The following is a 12,914-nucleotide window of genomic DNA, read 5'->3' on the forward strand; positions in this document are numbered from 1 at the left end:
TACCCGGTCAACACAGCGCACGGCAGCCCACTTTTTGCACCCATCTGTAGGAGCTTCCGGGAGGGACTGCTGGATCCCCCCTCCAGGCTGCTTGTCGAGGCTGTTGAGATTGAGCACAAGGGCCTAGTATTTTCTCTGGAGGCTGATCTGCTGAGCGCTCACCTAGTCTGGACTTCCATGGCCTCATTTTATGTAATGCATGGCTACAGTGTCCTCCTGCATCCTGGTCCCACCCAAATCCTTCAAGCCCACGTCTGACTGCCCTCTTTGCAGCTGTCTGCCCTGGTTCTCCGCTCCTGATGGCTGTGGCATGTCCCACTTCTCCCAGCCTGGCCTCTGTCTATACGTCCTGAACCAGTCACTTAGAGCCCAGGGCCCTGACCTGCTGTGGGTGACAAGCCCCTTCCTACTTGTCTTATTTTCACCAAAAGGAATGTCAACTAAGGGGCCAGGGGTGCGTCTCTGTGTCTCTCTGTCTGTAACTCCCCCAAAGCGTCAGCAAAGGGCCGGGCACGTCAATAGGCGCCCAGCGAGTGTGGTTTTCTGAGCACTGGAATGTTGGTGGCAAGCCTGCTCTGTCTCCCGCTGCAGAGCGAGCTGCCTGTCTCTGGATGGTGGGGCAGAGGGGTGGGCCACGTCCCTTCCTGCCACGGCTTATCCCACCCCTTCCTTCAGCGCACGCCCTCTCGCCGCAGGTCTTGGGTCCTGAGGCAGCCGGCGGACTATGGGTACAACAGCCAGCACAGCCCAGCAGACGGTCTCCGCTGGCGGCTCCTTCGAGGGACTCCAGGGCGGCGGCACGATGGACAGCCGGCACTCGCTCAGCGTCCACTCCTTCCAGACCACAAGCTTGCACAACAGCAAGGCCAAGTCCATCATCCCCAACAAGGTGGCCCCTGTGGTGATCACGTGAGTGGCAGGGGGACTGTGCCCATGTCCCTGGAAGACACGCCCCCCCGGGGACCTGCTCAGGGGTGGGGTGGCACACGTCATGTAACGCTTGCAGACTGCTTTTAGTTTCATCCATGAAGACACTGGGGCCCAGAGAGGCTAGCGGTTTGCCTGGAGTCACACAGCAGCGGGTGGCAGAGCTGGGCCTCCGTGCCCACGTTACTTACCGCATCCACACCACCAGGGAGCACGGAGGAGGAGGAGGAGGAGGAGTGGCTGGAGGGACTCCTCCTCTTGAAAATAATTTTTGCCTGGCCATTTTCATAGAAAGTTTATATGTGTAGATGGGTGAAATTTAGATTTTATTTTTTCACAGCTGGTAATTATGGCTCAAAACTGAGGTTAATACCAGGCTATTTAAGGGCCTTGGGCTGGAGAAGCTGGAAACTGCTAGTTGCCTCTCTGAATTAGGTCCTTCGGGGACGTTCCCTGAGGAGGCTGAGGGTTTGTTCTGGCAGCATGTTTGAGAGACACCTGGACACACTGCTTGCGTCCAGAGGATCAGGGCCAGCAAGGGGCCCTGAAACCCATCTGTCCCATGGGGCTCGCATGAAGGAGCAGGTGTTGGGGAGCCCTACTGGGGGGACAGGAAGACAGAAGGGACACTGGATCTGTCTCCTGGTGAGATGGGAAGCCTTGTACCCCCCATAGTACTTGCCCGCTGCACTCCCCTGCCTCCGGCCCTTTCAGGCCGCAGGAAGCATGACACGATGAGCTAAGAATGAAATAGGTTCCACATGTAGGAGTGTGGCCAAGACCTAGCAGATGGGGCCTTTTGTATAAGGAAACCCGAGGGGTGGGAGTGATCAATCCTGCCTGCCAGCTTTGGGACCTATAAGAAAATTGCAATCCTAATAAATTACCGTGCCATCATAAGGGGAGGAGAGGAGATGCTGCATAAAAGAGACTCTGTATGTAGTCTCTGTACTGACAGACGACAAAAGTAGGTTTGGGCATTGAGCCATTAGAGACACATGCCCCAGGCCTGGCTCTGCCTCTCCTTTGCTCTGTGACCCTGGGCAAGTCCTTTCCCCCTCTTGCACTCCTTGGGTTGTAGAGTGTTTGAAGGAAACTTCAGAAACCATCCAATTGAGGGATCAGCAGACTACATCCTGCAGGCTGAATCTGGCCCGTCACCTGTTGTTGTAAATAAAGTTTTATTGGAACATTGCCACTTATACTCACTTACATATTGTCGTCCATGGGGGCTTCATGCTTCAATGGCAGGATTGACTAGTTGCAACAGAGGCTGTGTTACCCACAGAGCCTCAAATGTTTACTCTCTGTCATTTGCACAAATGGGTTGCTGACCCCTGCTCTGATGCATTTTAGCTCCAGTGTGAACTGGGTTATAGGGAGGTAGAGGGATTTGCCCACTATGGATCGTGTGGGCACAGCTGGAGTGGGAACCCAGGTCTCTTGACTCCTCAGCCAGTGCTTCTCCACCACACTCTACTCCACCCTCTTTGCCTTTCCTAAAGAGGACTGAACACCAGGTCGTGGACTCCAAAGGCCTGCCTTATTCATTGTTATAATCAGCTTTTGTGTCTTGAGTGCAAAGTAAATCTTGCTTGAGTGTTTGGACCTTTACCTGGTCTAGCATCTATAGAAATCTTGATTTTTACCTGTGTGTTTTGTTTGAAAAAGGTCTTTGTGGAGGTAGAACTACTGCTAGTAATAATAATTATATTAATAAATGCTTACTGTGCCCCAGGCACTGGGAGAAGCACTTTAACATTCATCCATGGCTGGATAGTGCTAATTCTCAAAATAGTCGTAGGAGGTGGGAATTCCTGGAAACCGAGCTAGTTGTCCAAAGCTAGCTTGCAGTTACCAAGCAGTGGAGCTGGGATTCGTGCTCCAGAGTCCATACTCTGAGCCACTGCACTATGCTGTGGGGTTGGCAGCGTGGGTTGTTCTCAGACACGATCTGGTGGAGGGGGCATCTGATGACGGTGTCTTAGGATGCAGGTCAGGCCACCGTTGCAGAGTGACAATGCCTTATTTGGGACAGAAGCTCGCCTCTCACTTGAGAATCCAGGAGTTGGTCCAGGCTGCCATGGCTGCTCCGTGTGGTGGTCAAGGCTCCTTCTCTCTCATAGCTCCATCGTCAACATGTGGCTCCCATCTATGGTCCAAGATGTTCTACTTTTGCCATCACTTCTCGATTTTTAGCCAGAGAGAAGGAGAGAAGCAAAATAGAAGGCACCTTCTCTAGGAATGGCCAAGAATTTGCCCACATCACTTTTTCTCACATCTCATTGGCTGGAACTTAATCACATGACCATATGTAGCTGCAAGGGAGGCTGGGAAATGTAGTCTTCAGCTGGGTATCCCAGTCTTGGGGATCTCTTGCTGAGGAAGAAGGGGAGAGTGGATACTGTGGGACAATGGGCAGTCTCTGCCACAAATTGTAACCACTGGGTGGGGGTGGGGAGGCCCTGCTGTGGGCTCTGGGAGGGTAGAGCGGACCTTGACTTGGAGGTTGCTTGACTTGGTTTCCATTCTGCCCCTGGCAGGTACAACTGCAAGGAGGAGTTCCAGATCCATGATGAGCTGCTCAAGGCCCATTACACGCTGGGCCGGCTCTCGGATGTCACCCCTGAGCACTACCTGGTGCAGGTGAGGTTAGGCTCCGCCCTTCCAGCCTCCCCCTGCTCCCTCCTGCCCTCTTTTCCCATGGGTTCCCTCCCTCCCCTCCCTCCTGCTCTCCTCTACTTCCCCCCTCCCCTGCCTTCTCTGCCCACCTGCAGAATTGGCAGGGCCCTAGGGAGGGGCCAGCACAGTTGTCCTCTGGTTGATTCCTGGTGTCCTATCTCTGACTTCCTGCTCAGACCCCTTTTCCATGTGCTCCCTCTGAGGGTGAGAAATGTGTGCCTTCCTCTGGGGAGTGGCAGGCCCTACCCTAAAGCCGGCTTTGCCCTGGAGTGGCTTTCACTGCTTGTTCAAGGCCTGGCTCAGACGCCACCTCCTACAGGAAGCCTTCTCCGATTCCCCCTAAGGAGGAGGTGTCTTTTCTTTCCCTGAGCTTTATGACACCCTTCCCCAGATCACAGATGAGCGTGTGTTTTGTCTGTTCTTTCCATGAGCCACAGGCAGCTTGAGAGCAGGACCATGTTCCTCCTGCCCCCATTTCCCCACTCCATGTGGCCTGGAGCCCAGGACTGAGCCCTGCTTGTAGGAGATGCCTTTGAGCTGTCTGGGTGACCTTCCTGTGGCTCTGCCTTGCCAGGGCCGCTACTTCCTGGTGCGGGATGTTACTGAGAAGATGGACGTGCTGGGCACCACGGGGAGCTGTGGGGCCCCCAACTTCCGGCAGGCGCGGGGCGGGCTCGCTGTGTTTGGCATGGGACAACCCAGCCTCCTGGGGTTCAAGCGGGTCCTCCAGAAACTCCAGAAGGATGGATACAAGGTAAGCATGCCGCTCCCCAGGCAGGGGCTAGCCCCCCCAAATCTGGGAAAAGGGGCTCCTGGAAGGGGCAACTTAGAGACTCTGGAGATGCCTGGCTGTGGGGACTGTGAGTGGTGGCCTAGGCCCAGCCCTGCCAGGCCTTGACTGCCAGGATGGGCATTGTTGGGAGTTATGGGAGCCTGAGGTCAGAGCCCCTTATACACCCCATTCTGAGAGCCTTGGAGGAAGCGAGGGAGGTGACAGGGTGACAAGAGGGGCCAGCTCTTAATGTGAGAGCTTGCCAAGTGATGATCACAGCTAACACTTATTTCCTCATGTTAACCCTATACGGGAGGGCCAGTTCGTCTCCCATTTTACAGAGGAGGAAGGTGAGGGCCAGAGAAGCTAAGGGACTTGTTCGAGGTCACCCAGCTCATGAGGGGTGCTCCAAGACCCTAACCTGGAAGCTGGACTCCATGTGTCTGCTTTCGGTGACTCTCGTCTGCCCGATGTCCTTCGAGGCAGGATTTTGCATGTCCCCAGGACAGAGGCTGGAGGTCTGCTGTGATCGCAGGCTCCTTAGGGGGCAGCCGGCGTCTGAACTGCCCTGGGGTGAAGGTGGGGAGGCCTCGAGTGAACCAGAGTGGGGTGGGGGTGCTGGCTGTGCGCAGGTCCATCCCCCCAGCTTGGTGATAAGTTCCCAGAGGGTGAAGCCTGCCCACGTCTCCCTCTGCCTGCACCGTGCTCAGTAACTGAGTGATTGCAAGGCGGTGGTCACGGCGTTTGTTTCTTCGTCTGGTATCTGTCAAGCACCTGATTTGGCCAGGGCTCCGTGCCAGGAATTGTGGGCACATGAAAATGACCAGGACACGAGTCTCCTGCGATGAGCCCGTGTCTGTCAAGGGAGGAAAGTTGCCTTCATCGATAGTGTTACTGCAAGCAGGAATTACCTCCAGGAGATTCAGAGGGAGGACTGGCCCTGAGAGGAGGGAGCAGGGAGAGGTCGCTGGCTGGGAGGATCAAGAGGAGGTGGCATTTGGGCTGAGCTTGGCCTCTGGGGCAGGATTCGGGTTGCAGGGATGGGGTGGGGCGTGGGGCCCCCGAGGAGCCTGGGGTGGGGCAGCGTGGTGGGGTCTGCGGGATAGCGGTGACCAGGCTTTCTCCCCCTCGGGCCCGGCAGGAGTGCGTCATCTTCTGTGTGCGGGAGGAGCCCGTGCTGTTCCTGCAGGCCGGTGAGGACTTCGTGTCCTACTCACCCCGAGACAAGCAGAACCTTCACGAGAACCTCCAGGGCCTCGGAGCCGGGGTGCGGGCGGAGAGTTTGGAGCTGGCTATCCGGAAGGAGGTGAGGCCAGCCTCCCCGTCTTGGTGGGTCCTGGGCAGCTGAGCCGAGACCCCAGCCTACAGCCCAGGCTGCAGACACGCCTGGGGGCTGCCCGTGTGCTGTCACAGCCACGCTCCCCAGCCTCCGTGCCCTGCTCAGGGGAGTGGCCGGCTGCAAGGCCGGCTCGGGCAGCAGAGACAGGACATCCTATTCCCAGCTCGCATTGCCTCTGCCTTCCCGCCTGCTTTTCTTCGCAATGCTCAGCATCCTTACGTAGAAAGGGGTGCGGTGCAGTGAAAAGAGCCCTGTACCAGGAGGCCTGAGACTGCAGTTCGCCCTCCCTGAGCTGGGAGGCCATGGGCAAGTCTCACCTCTTGATGGGCTTCTGTATTGGTCTATTCCGGGATTCCTTTGTCCCCCCCCTCTTCCCCAGCACAGGCCTGTTGAGGTTCTGAGACTCCTGACATACCACAGAGGTATGTACACAGAGCGTAGGGGTCTGGGTGCTGCAGAGGCTCCCATGGGCAGGAACCAAGGCCACGCTGGTGACTGGCCATCCCTGCCTCCCCGCAGGTCTCCTGTGCCTGCCTGCCCTCAGGCTACAGCTCCCGGCCGACTGAGCCTCACCCTGTGCTGCCAGTCTGGGGACTTAGCAAATTCCTGCCACCACTGGGCAGAGCCCTCCTTCCTGGTCCAGTGTGGGCCACGGGCAGCCCGTGCGTGGGTGGCTGCCCTCGGGCCTTTGGCCACCCGATCCCTTCAGACTCCCACCCAGGCTGGGCAGAGAGGGCCACGTCGTTCCTTCTTGGAGGGAAAGAAGGCTGTCTGTGGCCTCTGTGTGGCCCAGTCACTCGAGAGCTCAGCCAGGATGCCTGGGGGAGGGGGGAGACCTGAAATTCAGGTCGTGGCCCTCTGACCCCACACCTCCTTCTAGATCCACGACTTCGCCCAGCTGAGCGAGAACACGTACCACGTGTACCACAACGCCGAGGGCCCGCGCTGGGAGCCCCGTGCTGTGGCCATCCGGGGCGAGGACGACGTGCACGTGACTGAGGAGGTGTTCAAGCGGCCCCTCTTTCTGCAGCCCACCTACAGGTACCGCCGGCCCCGCCCGAGTGCCGGCTGGGGGTGCGCTCCGGCCTGCTCGCTGCCCAGGCCGCGGCGTCACCGTCTGCAGGTTGGGCCTGGTTCCCCTCACCCCTCTGTCTCGAGGTGGGGGCATTTCCGACCTGTGCTGGGCAGTGGGGGCTGCGGGGACCCCCCGGGTGGCGCCTGCCTGATGGGCGCTCCCCTCCCCGGGCAGGTACCACCGCCTGCCCCTGCCAGAGCAGGGCGCTCCCCTGGAAGCCCAGTTTGATGCCTTTATCAGCGTCCTCCGGGTAAGTGGGGGCACAGGTGGGTGTGGGGTCAGGCGCCTCTAGAGTCGTCTCCACGGGGGGCTCAGAGTGGACGTGGCCTCTGGCTTTCCTTGGGCTTCGGGGGGCTTCTGTGCTGTGTATGGGGTCGAGTGTCGGGGCGTGTGTTGGTATCTAAGTCTCTGAGTATGTGTATGTGTCTCTCTCTCTGTGTCCGTGGGGTATGACTACATGTCTGTGTCTGTGTGTATCTCTGTGTTTCTGGGGGCTGTGTGTGTACATGTCTGTGTCTCTGTGTGTATCTCTCTGTGTCTCTGTGGCATGTGTACATGTCTGTGTCTCTGTGTGTGTATATCTCTCTGTCTCCATGGCGTGTGTGTACATGTCTGTGTCTCTGTGTGTATATCTCTGTCTCCGTGGGGTATGTTTACATGTCTTTGTCTCTGTGTATCTCTGTGTCTCTGTGGGGGGTGTGTACATGTCCCTGTGTATCTATCTATCTCTGTGTCTCTGGGGGCCATGTGTGTCCACGTCTGTGTCTCTGTGTATCTATCTCTGTGTCTCTGGGGGCCATGTGTGTACACGTCTGAGTCTCTGCGTGTGCACGTGCAGGCTGCACCCGTGCCTTCTCTGGTGACAGTCCAGCGCCGACTGCAAGGACTGCACTCTGGCCGTGGCTGGGCTGCTCACTTGCTGTGTGATCTTGGACAAATCACCTCGCCTCTCTAGACCTCGAGGTCCTCAGTTCTTTGGTGGGGCTGTAGGTTCTTACCTTATAGACTCTTCAGCTGGTATCTCCCAAGTCCTGGTGGGGTTTCTGTCCCAGCCCCTTCAGGACGTCGCCTTATGTCACCTGCATCTCACAAGGTGTTAAATACAGGGCCAGTGCTCTCTCTCTCACTTATCTCGTCCGCTCACCCCTCCCAGGCCTGGGGAGGGCGGGGCGCAGATCGGCTGTGGGTTTGGGAGAAGAGGCTGAGCCCGCCCTGCCCTGACTGTGGGGCCAGGGAGGGCTGATGGCATGAACCCCCTTCCCTGACCGGGTCCTCGGACTTGGGGTTTCTGGGTTGCATTGTTGCCCGATATTCACGGTCTTTCCCCAGGAGACCCCCAGCCTGCTACCGCTCCAAGATGCCCGTGGGCCTCCCCCTGCCCTCCTCTTCAGCGGCCAGGCGGGCACGTGCAGGACCAACCTGGGCATGGTCCTGGCCACCCTCATCCTGCTTCACCGCAGTGGGACCACCTCGCAGCCAGAGTGAGTGGCCTGGGACCCAGTGTCCCAAGGGGCCGTGGGACCGAGGAGAGGAGGGAATAGGCTGCCCTGGGAATGATGGGGACTCGTCCAGGAGCCCAGAGCTGGAAATTGGGCATCTGGGCTCATTTCCTGATTTGCCACAGGCTTGCTGGGTGGCCTGGAGAGAGTCACTTGACCTTTCCGGGCCTCAGTTTCCCTAGTTAGGGAAATGTCCCTTGTTTCTCCCAACATGGTTCAGAAGGAGCCTGGTGCCTCCTGTTGGCCATACGCAGAGAGAGTGGGCAGCATGGCCGTCCCAGAGGCCGCCGGGAGCCCTGCTGACCTCCTGACCCCTGCCTTGTCAGGGCCGCCCCCCCACAGACCACGCCGCTGCCCATGCAGCAGTTCCAGGTGATCGAGAGCTTTCTCCGCATGGTGCCCCAGGGAAGGAAGATGGTGGAGGAGGTGAGCGAGGGGTTGGGCGAGGAGGTAGGGCAGGGGCAGCGGAGGGGCCGGCCACTCCTCTCACTAGGGGGGTGTCTTCCCCTTTTCCTTGCCAATCCTCCCTTCCTTCTCTCCCTTTTCTCCTTTCCCTCCCGCGGTCTTCCCTTGTCCCTTGCCCGCTCTCCTCCTCCTCTCCCTCCACCAGGTGGACAGAGCCGTCACCGCCTGTGCAGAGCTACACGACCTGCAAGGAGTGGTCTTGGAAACCCAGAGGAAGCTAGAAGGCATCCGGCAGGGGAGCCCAGCCCAGGTGAGGTATGGGAGGAGCCCCGCGGCCTGGTGTCGGCTGGTTTCTATCACATGACTTTTCCTGGCTTCTGCTTCTCCCACGAGAAGACAAGGGGACAGGGAAGAGGGGAAGTTTACTTTCCCTGACCGGGCCCCTGAGCTGCGGAATAAACAGGATGGAGGAAGGGGCTGCTGGCCAAGGGCCTCTGGGCTCAGACACTTCCCAGACCACTCACGACTCCCCCACAAATAAGCTCCTGCTGTTCCTTTGGGAAGCACGCAGGGCTTGGTCCAGCTGCTGCTCTGCAAAAATGATGGGCTCTGGGCCCTCGGCAGACCCTGTCCCCGTGACCTGGGAGAGGAGGCGGGCTTGACTGTGTTTGCACACAGTGCGTGGAAAGAGTCTAAAGCCTGCAGAGCCGCCGCCTTCTTTAAGAGATTTAAAATTATGTATATCTTTTGGGCTGGGTGCGGTGGCTCACGCCTGTAATCCTAGCACTCTGGGAGGCTGAGGCGGGAGGATTGCTTGAGCTTAGGAGTTCAAGACCAGCCTGAATAAGAGCAAAACCTGGTCTCTACAAATAATAGAAAAATTAGCGGGGTGCAGTGGTGCACATGCCTGTAGTTCCAGCTACTTGGGAGGCTGAGGCAGGAAGGTCACTTGAGCCCAGGAGTTTGAGGTTGTAGTGAGTTATGGTGATGCCACTGCACTCTAACCAGGGAGACAGAGCAAGATTGTCGCAAAACACACACACAAAAAAAAAAACAAAAAAGAAAACCAAAACAAAACACACACACACAAAACAATTCCACTATTACCTCTTGTCTCATGCATCTTTCTGTTTTATAGGCGATCATGTTAGTATTGTTTTCAGCAAACAAAAAGCTCAACAACAAGAATTTGAAGAGCTTAAAAAAATTTTTTTAAAAAGTCTTTTATACGCAATATTCCATGATGGAAAATTGAGAAATTAAAGAAAGGAAAAAATTACCCGTAATTCCAGCATAGCTGTTGTGAGCATTTTGGGCTGGTTTCTTTCATTATTTATGTTCATGATTTCCTCGTGTAGGTTGTTCTAGCCCGTGGTTTGCACCCTGCTTGTTCAGTTTCACTTTATAGCATGAGCCTTCCCCATGCCAATACCTGGTTTTTGTCACTGAGATTTCCAGTGTCTGTGTACCTTACACCCGTGGCACGGTTCAGCCACCACTGGCCGGACACGAGTGCGGGCTGTGACCCAGCTGCCTGGGTTGCGGTGCTCATTCTGCCCCTTGCAGGTGTGTGGACTTGGCAACCTGCTCAACCACTCTGTGCCTTCATTTCCCCATTTGTAAAATGGGGCCAGTAATACTAACTACCTCATAGGGTCGCTGGGGGTGGGGGTGGTTAGGTGAGATGAGATAAAACACCTAGAAGGGGGCCTGACGCAGAGCAGGTGTCCCTGCAATGTCACCTGGTGTGATTCACTAAACAACCCCCTCTTCTTGGACAATTGAGTTGCTTCCAGTTCCTCGTCAGGGTAAATACTTTTGCGTTGAGCACCTTCATGACAATGAAGGCTTTTGTATATCCAAGATTCTTTCCCCTTCGTCTACGTTAGGGGTCAGCAAACTATAGCTCCTGCGCCAAGTCCAACCAGCCGCCTGTTTTTGTCAGTAAGATTTATCGGACCACAGTTGTCCCATTCACTTAAGTGCCATCTGCAATGGCTCTTACGCCGCAATGGCAGAGCTGAGTGGTGGCGACAGAGACCATGTAGCTTGCAAATGTAGAACGTTTACTAACCGGCCCTTTATAGAAAAGGGTTGCTGACCCCTGGTCAAGATTCCTGAGGATGGATTAAATGTCATAAAAGGGTATGACCCTTCTTTAGGCCCTGTATGCATCTCACTTGCCCTCCAAAGAGTCCCGACCCCGCAGGGGCACCTGAGATCCGAGGGGTTTCTCTGACAGCCCACTGTGCCGAGGGCTGGGCTGGGGTTAGGAAACTTGAGGGACCCAGCTCTGTTTGTCCCCAGCTGTGTGACTTTGAGGAAGTCACTTCATTTCTCTGAACCTTCATTTCCCCTCTGTAAATTAGGGGTATTGATAACGGACCCCCAGAGCACTATTATGAGAGCCTTTTTGTTTTTGGTCATTCATTCATTCATTCGTTTATTCATTCATTCATTATTGCAGCATATTACGGGGGTAAAAATGTTTAGGTTATGTATATTGTCCTCGCCCACCAGAGTCAGACTTCAAGCATGTCCATCCCCTAGAATAGGGGTCCTCAAACGTTTTAAGCAGGGGCCAGTTCACTGTCCCTCAGACCGTTGGAGAGTGCGCACTGTGGGCCCGGGATGAGTCGGCTGCTAAGCAGGACAGGCAATGGCGGCAAAAACCCCTGTCGGATTGGATAAATGTCCTAGGCAGGTTGGGCATGTGGCCCTCAGGTGTTGAGGACACCTGCCCTAGAAGGTGCGCAGCGCACCCTCTTGTTTTCTTGTGGGAGGTTCCAGTTCTTAAGGGCAGGCCCCTGGCTCAGGGAATGGGTGTTCGCACTCTTGCTTCATCAAGGTAGCCCTGACGCGGCAGGAGTCACTGGAGCAAAGCGAGGGAGCCCTGCCCGTCCCCAGGCTGGGAGCCTTCTTGGGGAGGCTGTCCCTGCACTGAGAACCCAGGGGCCTGGTGGGGTCACCAGCAGGTCTGCTTGCACCACGGATTAACCGCAGCAAATGCAATAGGTTAGACACGTGGAAGGACTTTCCAGCCTGGCAGACCTGTGTCACGAAGGAGAGGAGAAGACTGGCTTCTGAGGCTTGACACCTGCCCTTCTGGGGATGGGGACAGGGCAGCCTGGGGAGCCCCGTCTTTAACACCTGTCCTCTCTCCCCGCCCCTCCCCTCAGGGAAGTGGCAGCCAGCACAGTGTCTGGCAGAGGGCGCTACTGAGCCTGGAGCGATACTTCTACCTGATCCTGTTTAACTACTATCTCCATGAGCAGGTGCGGTGGGGAGGAGCAGACCTGCGCCCCCTCCTCCCAGGCTCCTCCTAGGGCTCTCCCACCCCTCCCCACCACGGTGACTGGCTTGCTGTGGAGTGGGACCCTCGAGAGCCGGGAGGAGAATTAGGGGAAGGCAAGCAGAGACCCAGATAGAGGGTGGTCCCTGAGCAGGCCAGGTGTGGGGAGGCCCCACCTCCCTCCCTGGGCCCAGCCCCTTCACCCATAGCCAGAGCATCTGCCGTCCTGGCCTGCTCTCCCCCAACCCTTCGTCCCTGCCCTGGGCCATGCTGGGTGTCTCCTGGGGTTCCCCCGACCACGGGGCGGGCAGGGAGCATGAGGTGGCCCTGTGCCCCTGAACCCCCATCTCTCTCTGCCTCGGGCTGCAGTACCCGCTGGCCTTTGCCCTCAGTTTCAGCCGCTGGCTGTGTGTCCACCCCGAGCTGTACCGCCTGCCTGTGACGCTGAGCTCAGTGGGCCCCATGGCCCCCGGGGACCTCATCGCCAAGGGCTCCCTGGTGAGTGTGGCCGGCTGTCTGGGACATGGGGACTGGCCCTGGGGCCCGGGACGCTTGGTTCCTGGGGCTGGGCAGAGCACTGCCCTCGCAGGAGGCTCCTGTGAGCAGAATGGGGTCATTCTTGGTTCCCAAGAAGCATTTGCAGCTCCGGCCACTGTTCTAGCACCTTCTTCTCAGTCTCAAACCCAAGGGCTTTGGGCAGGGTGCCAGGAGGTGTGGGTTCTGTCACCTTTGTCACCAGCTTGTCTCTGTGCCTCAGTTTCCTCACCTGAGAGTGAGCACTGTCACTCTGATCCCTGCCAGGGTGCTGGTGAAGCTCCAGGTGTGCAGCCGTGCTTTGCAAACTGTAAAGTGCTGGCTTTGCCCCTCCTCTGCCCGCCACGGGCCGGGTCCTGACCTGTTGGTGGCGGCAGGTGGCTGCTGTG

The 12,914-nt window shown here is 57.2% G+C and overlaps 1 protein-coding gene across 1 annotated transcript in view; it reads left to right on the forward strand.

Moving 5' to 3' along the window:
• The window catches only part of PALD1 (phosphatase domain containing paladin 1), a 75,957-nt gene that overhangs the window by 33,593 nt on the left and 29,450 nt on the right, over positions 1-12,914 (forward strand). Inside the window, exons 2-12 of the mRNA XM_012762611.3 lie at positions 696-909; positions 3,471-3,573; positions 4,184-4,363; positions 5,523-5,687; positions 6,601-6,761; positions 6,970-7,045; positions 8,125-8,276; positions 8,621-8,720; positions 8,905-9,009; positions 11,879-11,974; positions 12,361-12,489. Coding sequence (XP_012618065.1) covers positions 725-909; positions 3,471-3,573; positions 4,184-4,363; positions 5,523-5,687; positions 6,601-6,761; positions 6,970-7,045; positions 8,125-8,276; positions 8,621-8,720; positions 8,905-9,009; positions 11,879-11,974; positions 12,361-12,489 — 1,452 coding nt within the window. The 5' untranslated portion in view covers positions 696-724. The remainder of the gene's footprint in view (positions 1-695; positions 910-3,470; positions 3,574-4,183; positions 4,364-5,522; positions 5,688-6,600; positions 6,762-6,969; positions 7,046-8,124; positions 8,277-8,620; positions 8,721-8,904; positions 9,010-11,878; positions 11,975-12,360; positions 12,490-12,914) is intronic.

The sequence above is a fragment of the Microcebus murinus genome, chromosome 14, assembly GCF_040939455.1.
Source record: "Microcebus murinus isolate Inina chromosome 14, M.murinus_Inina_mat1.0, whole genome shotgun sequence".
Taxonomy (NCBI): domain Eukaryota; kingdom Metazoa; phylum Chordata; class Mammalia; order Primates; family Cheirogaleidae; genus Microcebus; species Microcebus murinus.